General features: G+C 34.7%; 3 protein-coding genes and 1 long non-coding RNA gene across 4 annotated transcripts; 1 reads left to right on the top strand and 3 right to left on the bottom strand.

The window, feature by feature from the left end:
• Window positions 1-4,220: 4,220 nt before the first annotated feature.
• LOC138347213 (uncharacterized) lies at window positions 4,221-6,875 on the top strand. Its single transcript, XR_011219971.1, has 3 exons — window positions 4,221-4,923; window positions 5,025-5,204; window positions 6,727-6,875. It is a non-coding gene; the product is annotated as an uncharacterized lncRNA (long non-coding RNA).
• A 334-nt stretch (window positions 6,876-7,209) lies between these two features.
• On the bottom strand, window positions 7,210-7,587 carry LOC138347525 (uncharacterized). The gene has a single exon (XM_069295820.1). The coding sequence runs from the start codon at window positions 7,585-7,587 to the stop codon at window positions 7,210-7,212; it is 378 nt and encodes a 125-aa protein (XP_069151921.1).
• A 373-nt stretch (window positions 7,588-7,960) lies between these two features.
• Window positions 7,961-9,861, bottom strand: LOC138347526 (uncharacterized). The gene is made up of 3 exons (XM_069295821.1): window positions 9,688-9,861; window positions 8,916-9,035; window positions 7,961-8,680 (listed from the first exon to the last, which is right to left on the bottom strand). Exons 1-3 carry the CDS (start codon window positions 9,859-9,861, stop codon window positions 7,961-7,963), a joined length of 1,014 nt encoding a protein of 337 aa, XP_069151922.1.
• A 4,627-nt stretch (window positions 9,862-14,488) lies between these two features.
• On the bottom strand, window positions 14,489-16,647 carry LOC138347527 (uncharacterized). The gene is made up of 4 exons (XM_069295822.1): window positions 16,608-16,647; window positions 15,304-15,826; window positions 14,816-15,158; window positions 14,489-14,566 (listed from the first exon to the last, which is right to left on the bottom strand). The coding sequence occupies exons 1-4, from the start codon at window positions 16,645-16,647 to the stop codon at window positions 14,489-14,491; spliced, it is 984 nt and encodes a 327-aa protein (XP_069151923.1).
• Window positions 16,648-16,863: the final 216 nt, after the last annotated feature.

The following is a 16,863-nucleotide window of genomic DNA, read 5'->3' on the forward strand; positions in this document are numbered from 1 at the left end:
GCTTTGATGTTTCAGAAAATATGCGCTATATGTCAATCACTTTGGGTTCTGTATGCTTTTTTGGAATGTCAATTCCCTGAATTTCTTTAACATTATTCAGAATTTTACGAGGGGCAGTGGGTCGGGTAAGGGTTGAAAAGAAGGCACATACTTCTGATCGGGGTTTAGCGTGTTCTGTTTATAAAAAATAACAAACGGAGATCCTATAAGAGAGCTTACAGAACAGGTACTTCATTTCAAATATGTGCAATGCCATTTTCACTCAAAGGCCTGCATTCATACTTCAGTGGAAGATTCGTCCCTGATCAAGCACTTAGAGTCATCCTATAAGAGAGCGTACAGAACAGGGCAATGACATTTTCACACAAATGCCTTCATCCTTACTTCAGTGGAGGATGCATTCCTGATCAAGCACTTAAGAGTAGTCATTCTTGTAATTCATATTTTCATGTTAATTCTCTCAAATGTCTTGCTTACTTGTGGGATAATTAATGTCAGTAAACATGTCATGGGGGCTGTATTTTATTTTACAGTGCATTTTGAGAGAAGATAGACAACTAAATTTGCACAACTACACTCTAAAGGGTAAAAGGATAAATAATCCCTAATGTAAAAAGTGACTTTTGATTCAATTTTATGAGAAGTTGCATTGGGCCACCGTGTTATGGTATGGTGGATGATCCATGAGATCATGGGTTGAGTGCTTGAAATAGATAGATTTTAAAACTTGAAGAAATGATACCCTTTACTTGAGCATGGACATGGTCTTGATTCCGGAAGAAGGGTTATGCCAAAGTTCTGCTGAAGGCTTAACCTCTTAGTTTGTAGAAGTGTCATGAAAATTATACCATGCTTCTTTATTGATAGTAGTGAACATTCAATTTAGTTGACTGCAGTCCTCTTTAAATTTTTGTTTAATCCGACTGTAAACTTTGTTTCCTGGTTAGATTATCACCACTGAGTTAGTGGTTACAACAGTAAAGACAGTGGCTTTTGAACGCTTGCATGGTGAATTAGAGGATAGGGATAAGAAGTTGTACAGGCTAGCGAAGGCAAGGAAAATGAGATCTGTCTCAAGTGAAATCATCAAGGACAAGAATGAAAAGATTCTAGTGCTACAACAAATTTGGCCTGTGGCCACACTAATTCTATACAATGCTTGAGAAGTGTTGCCAAAAGTATATGTGGGAAGACTTTCTAGGCGTGGCCTTTGTACAGAGTTGTTGGCCACAAAACATTGAACATTTATAAAGCGTGCTCTTTAGTAATAGTATAGGCTATACTTTGTAAGTATTGCCAAATCGTAATATATCTGACAACACATAATTATACAATATGCCTACACTTTTAAAGTGTGCTATTTTTATAATTCTAAATGCAACACCTGACAAGTGTGCCCTTAAATTCTCATAAAATTTTCACTGAAATAATAATATTTTCTCCATTATCTAAATCCCCCCCCCCCCCCCCCCCCCCCCACAATTTCTAAAAGGCAAAACTCAAAAGTGAGTATGCCTATTTTCATACGATTTCTAAAAGGCAAAAATAAGAAGTCATTTGCTGATTTTAGAGCGATCATTTCGCCCAAAAGCATTTGAAGGATACCTCCGAAGACATCACTACAATGTTCTCCCTTGCCTCTGTAACTCTCTGGAATCAGGTTGTTTTTTCACTTCTTTACTAGTTTAAAGGTAGAAATTTCTTCTCTTCACTTACAATATTTGAACTCTGAAATTAGTTATAGGTATATGTAGTCTGCACTATGCAGAGTCCAATAGCGGAATGGCTATATCTATGATCAACTGGAAAACCTGAGCAAACAAAAACTCTTTCTGATTAGGGGTGATGTTAGCAATGACGATGGTCTTTTACCTATACTAGGTAACGTAAATCTGTGACCTAGATATACAGGTCCTGATGGAAGAGAGTACTTGTTGATATCGTATGAGGAGTTGATGATGCAGTGTTAAATGAGTACTCTCAAGGCTTCAGGTCCTGTTGGACAGCATTGCAACAAGCGTGTATTCTCTGTGCATTTGAAGCATAACCCAACAAGGATTGTTCATGAGGTTTGGTTTGATGCTTTGGTAAATTTTATGATGCTTTTACATTTTTAACTGAAATTTTATTTGTTTGGTTATTTGATTCTTTTTAAATTCTTAGACCATGGAGGATAGATACCAACACATGAATCGTGTGTCTGCTTTATCTTCTTTGTGAGTGTTAGCGTCTCTTACAGGTATTCCATCATTTTAATATTTCTCCCAGAATAACTGCCTTATTATATAATTTAAATTACTATCTTAAATTTTGTGGTCGTTGATAAGACAATTGAGTGTCATATAAAAAGTGAGTATGAGTTTTTGTAGCCGAGCAGTTGTGTAAACATGGTTACATCTATATTAACTTTTGATTTTTGTGGTCAGATATTGACTTGTAAGCATCTTGAGATCATGCTACCATATTCAGTTTTCATTCATGTGTCTGGATGGACAAAGTAAAGAATAAACAACAAAGGAACTCCAGACAGTATGGACTATTATTGAAAAATGTAATAAAAACTAAGAAGCCTTTGGTGTAAATTAATTAAGAAGGGAAGAAAATTTCTTTGCCATTAGCTCAGTTATAGAAATAGATTAACTCTAAAAATAGTTAGTAGTGGACCCAACAATAGGTTGCAGGTTCAGTAGAACACTTTGGAGTCTGACCCTATATAAAGTTTGCGTGACAAGTTCAATTGAGTACAATTAAAGAGAATGTTATGTTGGGATGTCAGTTACCATGATTTATACTTTTCAAAAGGTGCCAATTTCGAATTGGTTGGCTTTCAAAATGCTGAATTGGATTTTGTATTTTACATCTCAACATGTGTAGCCATAGACAACTATTTTTCATTCTTGATAACCATTAACCCTCTATGTTGCATATGTTAATAGTTGCTAAAATTGCTTTCGCGACTTGAACACATAAATGATTATAGTAGTAGCCTTTATATTAAAAGAGCATTCTCTCAATACCCTATGCTCTGTGCAAGACCTTATGTTGCAGAATGCTCGTTAAATCATCTTTATTAAGCATACTATATCCTTGATGAAATGTGTTATCTTATTATCTAACATTGGAGAATTCAATAGTTGGCTTTTTGACTTGCGTGGTTTTGGAAGTAGGATGACTATCACGGTATTAGTAAGTGAATGCAAGAAAAGAGGTTCTTCTACTCCAGACTGGAGATTGATAGTTCTGTATCTTGGATACTATGTGGATGTGATTTTTAAAGATGCTTGATATGTTATGTACTAAAATTTAGAGTATGGTTTGTTTTAGTATATCTGAAATAGTGTTAGGGAACATTAATGTAGTTCCTTTTGTGTTTTGTTCCTAGATTTATGGGTGATTCATCTTTTTATTTTGGTGTTTTAGGTAACACTGTTCTGTATAAACAGTTGCCTTTGATTTTTTTCATAACGCATCATAGATTGCTAATGTTACTTTTATTCTTTCATTTCCATCAAAACCTTTGCTATCTTATTTCTTTAATCTGTTCTATTATAACTCAATGCAAGTTTGATCTGTGTATGAATGTTTTCTTTTAGTTGTTTCCCTGCTACAGTTCAAGCTTCCCAAGTTTCATTTGCTTCATTTCCTGACAGCTATGCCTGAGTTTGTCTTATTTTTATTCTTTAGATTTTTCGTTTATGTTTGCAACTGCGTGGCTAACTTCTCAAGTTGTCTTTCTTTCATAATGGTGATAGCCTGTAAGGTCATCAATTCTTCTCTTTGAGTTATGGTCAGCGACCATTTTGCCCATGTGGCGGAGGTCCTCCCCCGCGATGGGGACCTCAGGTTGGTCATCTTGGGTACTTTCCAGGTTATGATAACAATCATAGAGGATAATGATTTTTCACAGCCCACGATATCTACCTCCTGCCTGAGGCAATTATTCTCCACACCAAGCACCAAGAGGCAAAATTTTTCCGGGTAGGGATGTGTCCGAAAAATGATTTTTGAAAGGAGCTAAATATACATTTAGGGCTCACCCTGTCAACTGAAAAACCACAGCTTCAAAATCATTAACCCGTCATAAACAATTTTTTGTTATAGTAGAATTCGAGAACTATGCGTTAGTTTGTCCTAGAAGTTTACATAAACTATCCCTAGAGACGAGATACATGTTCAACTATTAGAAGCAAATGAAATTTTGAGAGTACTAGAGCTAGTTAGTTAAACTTTAGTTCATAAGGAATCGATTTGCATTCTCGAGAATCTCCCCTCTGAAGTCAAAAACTCAATTTCCCTAAACAAAGATCATCATATAATTAGTATACAAAATTAAAACCAACATATCCTGGTGAATACTGCAGGTACGCTCCAAAAAGTAGAAGATCCAATAGAAAACATTGGTACTAAACTATATTGCTGAAAATTATGAACATGTTGATTTACTAGATTGTTTTTTTTAACCATCTAAGACTGTAAGCAGCTGGTGCAAATCCCTGTCTTGATCACTAGACCAAATCAGGTGTTATGAATGTTTTATTTTTGTGTTGTTAGGCAATGAGTTGTGCATCAATTTGTTAATTTTTGGTAGATGACATGTACAGAAAGATTGTAAGCATATGAACTCTAAAATAAGATCGAGAAATCGACCAAGTGTGTTTTTCAGGTGGAAGACTGTGAACTAGCAAATGTGATTGCAGCAGCCAGCAAGTAATAGGAACAATTATGGAGTAAGGAGTATGATTGTTGAAGCCATGAACACGGTTGAAAGGAAAGGTGTTGTGACACTAGAAGAGGGGAGAAGTGTTGAAAACAATCTCCGTGTGGTTCAAGGAATGTAATTTGACCGTGGTTATCCGTTATACCTCTCCTTACTTTGTTTCTGATAGTGAGAAATTGGTTGTTGAGTATTATGAGAACTGTAAGGTTGTCTTCTTTCTAGTTTTAGTTTGCAAAGCTTAAGATGTTCTTATGTCTCTTTGAATGCATAGTGTACCTATTGCTGATGTTAGGTAGTTTTAATGCAGTTACTACTAGTTGATAAAAAGACAAAAATGCAAGAGATCGTGTCAATATCCTGGAAGATGATGTCGGAAATGGTTATCGAATTTCAAGCCGACGAATTGAGTTACAAGCTCTGGAAACACTTGTTGTCCTTGAGCTTAGAGGTGCCCTAGAGGTTGCTGAACTTAAAGCTCCTGGTTTTGGTGAGCGAAAAAGCTAGAATCTTGATGACGAAGCAACCCTTTCTAGCGGTATCTCTTACTTTTAAAAGTGTTTTCATATTTCATATTCGCAAGAAGGTTAAATGCTGAGATTTTCAATATGAAAGAGGCTGCAAGAGTGTTATTGGCTCTTCATTTGACACCTATTAAGATAACAACAGTACATTTTATCTGAACGCATGGTAATTGCCTCTTTGATTAGTAACGAATAAGCAACTATCGACTTAAAACTAAAAAAATAAAGTTGTCTATAGATAATCAGTGGAGTACTAGAGGAAGGTTATCTCATAGCACTAACCAGTCGTAGTTGTTCTTAAACTGTTTTTAGTTTTTCTGCACTGTTATAGAGCTTCTCTTTATATCCCAGAAATAATTGAGGTCTCAAGTACTGATATTGAAGACACTTATACTTGCACTAACAATAGCTATTTAATTAGCTGTTTTCTTCGATAGACAATTTGTCACAAATAATAAGAACTGTAACATAATAGCAGAGCCTTAAGAGACCCGTTACAGACTTGTTCCACCAGATATGGTATGCTTTTCATGGAAGAGAACTTTTTGGCTGAGTGGAAATTAAGAACATATCATCTACCTACTTGTAAATCTTTCTAGAACATCAAGTCTCTGGCATTTTGTTGCATGAGAATGAGTATTTACTGGATTTACTTTATTATCTTGAAGTTTCGTTGGGTATTTATTCGGTGGTTTCGAAGTTGTAAGACAACATATTTCTCTTTTGTTATCACAAAGAATCTCAACTGTTTTATCTTTTTCTCTTACAACTGAGAAATCCCTGAGGGCCGTTGGCGCACAGTTTGAAACTTTATGGATAATGGAGCCACTCTTTTATCCTATTATATCTTTGAATGAATCTAAACTTGTGCGCAATTGATTTGGCAACTAGTGCTGATTCAGAATCGTGAATTGACATAGAACCTTGAATTATATCAATGTTCTGCATTTCTCATCAGTTTTATTTATGTTTTTATGTTCTTTTCTCTATGATGTAAAATTAGACAAGTACTCTCAAACTGTTTTAAGATGGAAACAGAACATCACTTTTATATGGAAATCATAGAATGAGAAAATTACCATTAAATATGTTGGAACTATTTTGAAATGCTTTTCTATTAATTTCTGAAAAGCAAGAAGAAAATGGTGAATGTTTTGAAAGGATGATTTAGGTGTTGTCATTCTCTATATAGTTGTAATATTTAATGGCATAATACATGTGAATAGATACATTAACTTGGCCTCAACTATCAAGTTCAAAGTGTTTAAATGGTCACAGTGAAAGTTGAAGTGCCATGAAATGTGCTTTTGATTTCAATAATATATAGCCACATGTAATAGACCAAGCACATATGCTATAGCATTAATAGCTCATGGCTAGAAGTATTTACAAGAGACGCTATTAGTTTTTATGTCCAAGATGTTATTCTACTAGAATTTATTGCGCACGATTTCTTTCTAATTTATTTTCTTCATTTCGGATGTGTAGGAAAATGCAGGTGATCCAAGTTGAATGGTGGATGGTATATAGAGATGGTCATTGGGCAGAGTGGTTGGGGTGGGGGGTAAGTTGAATGTAACCCGTAAAATTTTTAACCTGCCCCCTCTATTCCGTATACCAATTTTTTTTTTCATTTTCTTCCTACTCCACCCTGCATATTTTTTTTTTTAAAAAAAATCTTTTAATTAAGTTTGATACTAACTCATGGAAATAAATTTATCTTCTATTAATTTAAAAGATCAATTTTTCAAAGGCCAATTAGGAAGCATGTAAAAAACCGTAGTAGTTTTGGATTGAGCAACTTTCATTTAGTGTCTTCAATATTTTAGTAAATGGAAGTGTTTTTGAGCAAATATGATATTTGAATACATTTGATTTAGTAGGATCCATTGCTGGTGCATATACTGAAATATTGTTTATAAGTATATATAATATTTTTTAAAAAATTTATTGCAAATCTATGCCTTTGGACTATTTATTAGTAGCATAATAATGGATAATGTAATCACTCGCCAGCACCAAAAAAAAAATGTCAACGTCAACATAAATGTCAATGTTTTGGTAAATCCAAACATGATCGTCAACGTGAATGTAAACGTCAACAAAAACAGGAACGTTAACGTGAACGTCAATATGAACGTGACAATCAATGTCAACATAAACGTGAATGTCAATGTGAAAATCAACGCGAACGTTAATGTAAACGTCGACGTTAGCGTGAACATCAATGTGAACGTCAACGTCAGTGTCACTGTAAACGTGAATGTCAACATCAATGTAAACGTAAATGTAAGCGTGAACGTCAACGTAAACGTCAACGTAAACGTCAACGTCTACGTGAACATACATGTTAACGTGAATGTCAATGTGAACGTCTAAACGAGAACATACACATGAACGAAAACGTCAATGTTAACGCGAACGTCAACGTAAACATCAACATGAATGTCAATGTGAACGTTAATGTGAATGTCAACATCATCATCAACTAAAACGTAAACGTCAGTGTGAACGTCAACATCAACAACAATGTGAACGTCAACGTCAACGTAAATGTCAATATCAACTTAAATGTGAATGTCGACGTGAACTTTAACGTGAACGTTAATGTGAATGTCAATGAACGTTAATGTGAACTTCAACGTGAACGTGAATGTCAAAATTAATGTCAACATCAACATGAAGGTGAACGTCAATGTCAATGTCTATGTGATCATGAACATCAACACAACGTCAACATGAACATCAATTTCAACGTTAATGTCAACGTAAACGTGAACATCACGTGTACTCCAGCGTCAATGTTAACGTGATTGTCAAAGTAAATGTCAACATACAAGTCAACATCAATGTGAAAGTTATAATCAACATTAGCATCAACATAAACGTCTATATCAGTATGAACATCAATGTCAATGTCAACATAAACGTCAACATCCACGTAAACATCAACGTGTATGTAAACACGAACCTGATCGTCAACATTAATGTAAACGCTAATGTAAATGTCAATATAAAAATGAACATCAACGTCCACGTGAACATCAATATCAACGTGAACGTGAATGTGAACATGAACGTAAATATGAACGTCAATGTGAACATCGATGTGAACGTTAATGTTAATATAAACGACATCGTCAGTAACGTCAATGTTGATGTCAACATTAATATGAATGTCAACATCAACGTCAACGTTCACGTAAATGACAATGTGTTGATAAATGCAAATGTAATCGTCAACATGAACGTAAATGCAAACATAAACGTCAACGTAAAAATGAATATCAATGTGAACGTTAATATAAATGTCAATGTGAACATTAACGTCAACGTCAACATCAGCATCAACGTAGATGTAAACTTCAGTAAGAACGTCAACATCAATGTTAACAACAATGTGAACGTCAAGGTCAAGGTCAATATAAGCATCAACGTAAACCTGAACATCAACATAACCGTAAACTTCAGCGTCAATATCAACGTCAACGTGAATGTGAACGTCAACGTCAATGTCAACTTAAACGTGAATGCCAATGTCAACGTAAACTTAAATGTTAGTGTGAACATTAACTTAGCGTCAACATGAACGTGAATGTGAAAGTCAACGTCAACGTCTAGGTGAACATAAACGATAATGTGAACATCAATGTGAATGTCCAAACGAGAATGTATACATGAACAAAAATGTCAACGTGAACGTGGACGTCAATGTGAACATCAACGTGAATGTGAACGTCAATGTAAACGACAATCTGAATGTTAACGTCAACGCCAACATCAGCATCAATGTAAACCTAAATTTCAGTTTAAACGTCAACATCAACGTCAACAACAATGTGAACGTCCACGTTAACGTCAATGTAAACATTAACGTAAATGTGAACTTCAATATAAACGTAAATGCCAACGTTAATGTAAACATCAACGTCAATGTGAATGTCAACAGGAACATAAATGTGAACACCAAAATGAAAGTCAATGTCAACGACAATGTCAACGTCAACGTTTATGTGAATGTGATGGTCAACGTCAATGTCAAGATCAAAGTGAACGTTATGTCAACGTCATCGTTAACATAGATGTAAATATCAGCGTGAACGTAAACATGAATGTCAATGTGAACGTCAATGCCAACGTCAGCGTAAACGTGAATGTCAACATAAATATAAACATTAGAGTCAATGTGAACGTCAACGTGAACATCAATGTCAACGTGAACATTAACATAAATATCAATGTGAACGTAAATGGGAACATCAACATAAATATCAATGTGAACATGAACATCAACATTAATGTCAATGTGAACATCAACGTGAATGTGAACGTCAACGGCAATGTCAACATGAATGTCAATGTGAACATCAACTTCAACATTAATGTGAACGTCAACATCATTGTAAACATCAACATAAACATAAATGTGAACATCAATGATTCATAAACATCATCGTCAATGTTAACGTCAACGTCCACATCGACGTCAAAATGAACGTTGTCGCCAACGTCAGCGTCAACAAAAATATCAATGTCAACATCAACGTCAATCTCAACATAAATGTCAATGTTTTGGTAAACAAATGTGATCGTCAACGTGAATGTAAACGTCAACGTAATCATGAACGTCAACGTAAAAATCAATGTCAACATGAACGTTAATGTAAAAATCAATGTCAACGTGAGCATCAATGTAACATCAACATGAACTTCTACGTGAACATCAACGTGAAAGTTAACATAAATGTCAACGTTAGTGTGAACATCAACGTTAATATCAACGTAAATGTGAACATCAACGTAAAAGTGAATGTAAACATCAATGTAAACTTAATGTCAACGTGAACGTCAATGTACACATCTGCGTGAATGTGAATATAAACGTCAATGTCTAGGTGAACATAAATGTTAACATGAACAATGTGAACGTCTAAACGAGAACATACACATGAATGAAAACGTTAATGTTATTGCGGACGTCAATGTGAACATCAACGTGTACGTCAATGTGAACGTTAACATTAATATCAACATCAACATCAACATCAACTTAAATGTAAATATCAGTGTGAACGTCAATGTCAACAACTATGTGAACGTCAACGTCAATGTTAATGTAAACATCAACGTAAATGTGAATGTCAACGTAAATTTTAACGTGAACGTTAAATTGAATGTCAATGTTAACGTTACCATCAATGGTGAACTTTAACAAGAACGTGAATGTCAACATAACTGTGAAGGTGAACTCCAATGTCAACGTCTATGTCAATGTCCTTGTGATTGTGAATGTCAACATCAACTTCGACGTGAACATCAACTTCAATGTTAATATCAACGTAAACGTCACGTGTATACCAACGTCAACGTTAATGTGATCGTCAAAGTAAATGTGAACATAAACATAAATTTCAACTTAAACATGAATGTCAATGTCAACGTAAACTTAAATGTCAGCGTGAACGTCAACGTAAATTTTAGCATGAACGTAAATATAAACGTCAGCGTCAACGTCAACGTCTAGGTTAACATAAAATTTAATGTGAACCTCAATGTGAATGTCTAAACGAGAATGTATACGTGAACAAAAATGTCAAAGTAAACGTGGACGTCAAAATGAACATTAATGTGAACGTGAACGTCAATGTGAACATTAACGTCAAAATCAACATTAGCATCAACGTAAACGTAAATGTCACTGTGAACGTCAACGTCAACGTCAACAACAATGTGAACATCAACGTCAATGCAATGTAAATATCAACATAAATGTGAACGTCAACATAAACGTAAACGTCAGCATCAACTTAAACGTCAACGTCAACGTGAATGCCAACGGGAATATCAATGTGAACATCAATATGAAAGTCAATGTCAATGACAACATCAACTTAAATGTCAACATCAACGTCTATGTGAATGTAAAGGTCAACATCAAAGTGAACGTGAATGTCAACATCATCGTTAACATAGACGTAAATGTCAGCATGAATGTCAATGTCAATGTCAATGTGAACATCAATGCCACTATCAAGTGTCAACATACAAATAAACATTAGCGTCAACGTGAATGTCAAAGTCAACGTCAACGTCAACATGAACATTAACGTAAACATCAACATGACATAAATGTGAACGTCAACATAACATCAATGTGAATGTGAACGTCAATATTAATGTGAACGTGAACGTCAATGTGAATATCAATATGAACATGAACATCAACGACAATGTCAACGTGAATGTCAATGTATACATCAACTTCAACATAAATGTGAACATCAACATCATCGTAAATATCACCTTGAACAAAAATGTGAATATCAACATGAACGTCAATGTCATTGTCAACATTAACGTCAACGTGAACGTTATCCTCAATATCAGTGTCAACAAAAATATTAATGTCATCATGAACGTCAATGTCAAAGTCAACATAAACGTCAACATTTTGGCAAACAAATGTGATCATCAACGTGAACGTAAATGTCAATGTAAACATGAACGTCAATGTGAACATCAATGTTAATGTGAATATCAATGTGAACGTGAACATCAATGTCAACGTAAATGGGAACTCCAATGTGAAAATCAATGTGAAGGTTAACATAAACGTCAATGTTAGTGTGAACGTTAACATCAACGTAAATGTGAACATCAACATCAATGTCAACATAAACGTGAATGTTAACATCAATGTAAACTTAAATGTTAGCGTGAACGTCAACATAAACATACACGTCTACGTTGAACATAAATGTTAACGTGAACGTCAATGTGAATGTCTAAACGAGAATGTACACGTGAACGAAAATGTCAACATTAACGCAAACGTTAACGTGAACATGAACATCAACATGAACGTCAATGTGAACGTTCACGTTAATGTCAACATCTTATTAACTGATATACCGTGGTTTCACGGTATAATTAATACTTTTTCCTTAAGTTAAGTGTGTCCGAAAGCATTTTTGTGCTAATTTTGATATAAGTTTCTCTTTGTTTTGCAGGAAATCTATCCAAAGCTGAATGCGGAGATTTTGAGCAAAAATATGCAGAAGAGACCACCTACGGAGCTTATGATGGTCCGTCGTGTCTGTGACGGTCCGTAGGTGGCAACGTAGAGAAGATGCTGAAGGAAGATGGGGAAGTCTGACCAAGTGTGGGATTACGAAGCTTGTGACGGTCCGTCCTGCAGGTTCGTCGTGAAGATCAGAGAAGTGATCACAGTACCCAGATTCCAAGAGTTGAAGTATTTTGAAACGAAGACCCTCGATGGACCGTTGTGCCTATGAAAGTCCGTCACACTTGCCGTCGAGGGGAATGAAGAAAGCAGCAGAAGAAATTGCACCAAGTATGGGACACGGAGTCCACGACGGTTCGTTGTGACCACGACGGTCCGTCGCGTGGTCCATCGACCCAGCCGCGTTTTGGCAGATTTCCAGCAATTAGAATCCTTGTTTAATTAGGTTTTTATTTTTTTATAAATAGTTTGAAAAACCTCGTTGTTGAGGTTAGACTCTGCTAGATTAGACATCATATTATTAGACTTTGTGTATTAGTGTTTGATTTTTGGGAGATTCTTACAAGTGATTTTTGGTGATTAATCAAGCGGATTTTCGGACTTTATTCTTTCTCATTGAAGTAAGTACATGAATTCTTATTTAATATATTTGAATATTGTGTTTATGGCTATGAGTAACTAAACTCCATAACTAGGGTTGTGGGAACCATAGGCAAATAATGAGATAAACCCTAGCTAAAATAACAATTCTAGAATAGTGTCTTGCATGTATTAATAATTCTTTCGCTTAGAAGTCTTTTTAACGTATGATCAACGTTAGAACTCACCTTAATGCTATTTGCCGGACCAAGGAGGTAGATAATAGGAAAAGAATTATTAACATAGATTTAGTGTATACTATCTAATAGGCTAGTATTGATTGGTACGAGGTAATAACTTAGTCAAATATCGAATACGATGCTTAATATGAGGTAAAGATAAGGGTTAGGAAAGCAACACACGTAGCCGGACCAAGGTGCGGAGTGAGATTTTCTAGATGCTGGACCAAGGATTTAGAAATACATAACTTATCACTTTGCATGCAAGATACTAGGAAAGAATTGTTATAGTTAGCATTATCAAGTTATGAACCTGTGGGGAACACGTAAACCCTAGTCACTTTGATTAATTGATTATAATTCAACTTTCAAAACTGTTAAGTGTCTCTTTCAATTTCGTTAGTTTATTTTACTCATTAGGAAATACAAACCCCCCTTTTTATGTTTTTACTTTCTAAGGAAGTCATCAACCGAACAATAGTAATAACAAGTTGAAGTTAAGTCTAGACTATTTTCCTCGTGGGAACGATCCCAACCTCACTAGTTGGGTTATTTACTTGACGCGACCGCTTTACTTCTCATTTGAGAAGTAAGTTTGAGCGTATCATCAACTTAAATATAAATATCAACATCAATAATGTGAACGTCAACGTTAATATAAACGTCAAAGTAAATGTGAATGTCAACATGAATTTTAATGTGAACATTAATGTGAATGTCAATGTTAACGTGAACGTGAATGTCAACATCAACGTGAAGGTGAACCCAATGTCAATGTTAGAATATCAACATCAAAATCAACTTCAACATCAACTTCAACGTAAATGTTAACGTCACATGTACACCGTCAACATTAACGTGATCGTCAAAGTAAATGTGAACATAAACGTTAACGTCAACAAGAACATCAAAGTCAAAGTGAACATCAACATGAAAGTTAAAGTCAATGTCAGTATCAACTTAAAGATCTATATCAGCATGAACGTGAATGTCAATTTCAATATTAATATCAACGTCCACATAAACATCTACGTGATGGTAAACACTAACCTGATCGTTAAAATCAATGTAAACGTAAATGTAAATATCAACGTAAAAATTAACATCAACGTAAATATCAACATGAACATTAATATGAACATGAACGTAAATATGAACGTCAATGTGAACGTCAACGTCAATGTTAACATCAACGTAAATGTCAATGTTAATGTCAACGTTAATAGAATGTCAACATCAATGTTAATGTCAACGTCTATGTAAACAACATGTGTTGGTAAACGCGAACGTAATAGTCAACATCAACGTAAACACAAACATAAACGTCAATGTAAAAATGAACGTCAATGTGAACGTCAATGTAAATGTCAATGTGAACGTTAAAATCAATGTTAGCATCAGCATCAACCTAAACGTTAACGTTAGTGTGAATATCAACGTCAACGTCAACAACAATATGAACGTCAACATCAAGGTCAATGTAAACCTAAAATTCAACATAAATGTAAAGGTCAGCGTTAAACGTCAATGTCAACGTAAACATCAATGTTAGTATGAATGTGAATGTCAACGTCAACATGAATGTCAATGTCAATGTCAACTTAAACGTGAATTTCAACGTCAATATAAACTTAAATGTCAGTGTGAACGTGAATGCGAATGTGAACTTCAATGTTAACATCAACGTTTAGGAGAACATAAATCTTAACGTGAACATCAAAGTGAATGTCAGAACCACACTGTATGCGTGAACAAAAATGTCAACGTAAACGTGGACGTAAACGTGAACATCAACGTGAACGTCAATGTGAATGTCAACCTCAACATCAACATCAATTTCAACGTAAGTGTGAAAGTCATTGTCAACATCAACAACAATATGAACGTCAACATAAACGTCAATGTAAACATCAACATAAATGTGAATGTCAACATAAATGTAAATGTCAGCGTCAACATGAACGTGAACGTCAACATGAACGTGAACGTCAACATGAATGTTAACGTGAATGTCAATATAAACATCAACGTGAAAGTCAATGACAACAACAACATCAACATAAATGTCAACGTCACGTCTATGTGAACGTGAAGGTCAATGTCAATGTAAAAGTAAACATTAATGTTAATTAATCATTAATGTAGACATAAATGTCAGCATTAACATAAATGTCAATGTCAATGTGATCGTCAACACCAACGTCAATGCAAACGTCAGCGCACATGTGAACGTCAACATAAATGTAAACATTAGCGACAATGTGAACGTCAATGTCAACGTCAACGTCAACATGAACATCAATGTAAACATCAACGTGCACGTAAATATAAACGTCAACATAAACATCAGTGTGAATGTGAACATTAACATTAATGTCAACGTCAACGTCAATGTGAACATCAACGTGAATGTGAACGTCAACCGGAATGTCAATGTGAACATCAACTTCAACATCAATGTGAACGTGAACATCATCGTAAACATCAACGTGAACATAAATGTGAACATCAACATGCAGGTTAACATGAATGTTAACGTCATTGTTAATGTTAACATTAACGTCTACGTGAACGTCAACATCATCGTCAATGTTGACATCAACTCCCACGACAACGTCAATGTGAATGTTATCAGAAACGTCAGTGTCAATAAAAACTTCAATATCAACATCAACGTCAATGTCAACGTCAATATAAATGTGAATGTTTTGGTAAATGAAAATGTGATTGTCGACATGAACATAAACTTCAACATAAACATGAGGTCAATGTAAACATCAATGTCAATATGAACATCAACGTGAACGTGAATGTCAATGTAATTGCAAACATGAACATCAATGTGAATATTAACATGAACGTTAACGTAAATGTTAACATAAACGTCAATGTTAGTGTGAACGTCAACGTCAATGTTAACGTGAATGTAAACGTCAATGTCAATATCAACGTAAACGTGAATGTAAAAAAGAATGTAAACTTAATGTCAGCATGAACGTCAATGTAAATGTTAGTGTGAACGTAAATATGAACGTCAACATCTACGTGAACATAAATGTAAACTTTAACGTCAATATAAACGTCTAAACAATAATGTACGCGTCAACGAACACGTCAATGTTAATATTGACGTCAATGTGAAAATCAATATGAACGTGAATGTTAATGTGAACGTCAATGTGAATGTTAATGTCAATGTCAACATCAGCATCAACTTAAACGTAAATGTTAGTTTGAACGTCAATATCAACAACAATGCGAATCTCAATATCACGTCAACGTAAACATCAACGTAAACGTGAATGTCAATGTGAATTTTAGCGTGAATATTAACGTGAGCGTCAATGTCAACATGAACGTCAGTGTAAACTTCAAACTAAATGTCAACGTCAATATGAATATCAACATCAACGTGAAGGTGAACGTCAATGTTAATGTCTATGTGATCATGAACATCAACTTCAATATCAATGTGAACATCAACATCAACGTCAATATCAACATAAACATCAACGTCACATGTACACCAACGCCATCTTTAACGTGATCGTCAAAGTAAATATACATTTAAACATCAACATCAACGTCAACATCAACAAGAACATTAACATCAAAGTGAACATCAACATGAACATTAAAGTCAACGTCAGCATCAACGTAAAAGTCAATATTAGAATGAACATCAATGTAAAATTCAACATCAACGTTAACATCTATGTAAACGTCAATGTGCTGGTAAACGCAAACCTGATTATCAATATCAATGTAAACATAAACGTAAAT

Source organism: Solanum lycopersicum, chromosome 3 (assembly GCF_036512215.1).
Source record: "Solanum lycopersicum chromosome 3, SLM_r2.1".
In the NCBI taxonomy this organism is placed as follows: domain Eukaryota; kingdom Viridiplantae; phylum Streptophyta; class Magnoliopsida; order Solanales; family Solanaceae; genus Solanum; species Solanum lycopersicum.

Bases quoted from the DNA above. Each gene is read 5' to 3' on its own strand.
- LOC138347525 (XM_069295820.1), bottom strand. From the start codon at position 7,587: ATGTATGTTCACGTAGACGTTGACGTTTACGTTGACGTTTACGTTGAC.
- LOC138347526 (XM_069295821.1), bottom strand. From the start codon at position 9,861: ATGATTACGTTGACGTTTACATTCACGTTGACGATCACATTTGTTTAC. The intron at 9,036-9,687 runs GTTTATGAATCA...ACTGAAATTTAG, and splicing joins ACGTTAACATTGACGATGAT to GTTTACATTGATGCTGATGT. The intron at 8,681-8,915 runs GTATACATTCTC...GTTGATGTTCAG, and splicing joins ACGTTGACATTTTTGTTCAT to GTTTACGTTGATGCTTATAT.
- LOC138347527 (XM_069295822.1), bottom strand. From the start codon at position 16,647: ATGTATATTTACTTTGACGATCACGTTAAAGATGGCGTTG. The intron at 15,159-15,303 runs GTGCGCTGACGT...ACGTTCACATAG, and splicing joins ATTTATGTTGACGTTCACAT to ACGTGACGTTGACATTTATG. The intron at 14,567-14,815 runs GTTCTGACATTC...GTTGAATTTTAG, and splicing joins TTGTTCACGCATACAGTGTG to GTTTACATTGACCTTGATGT.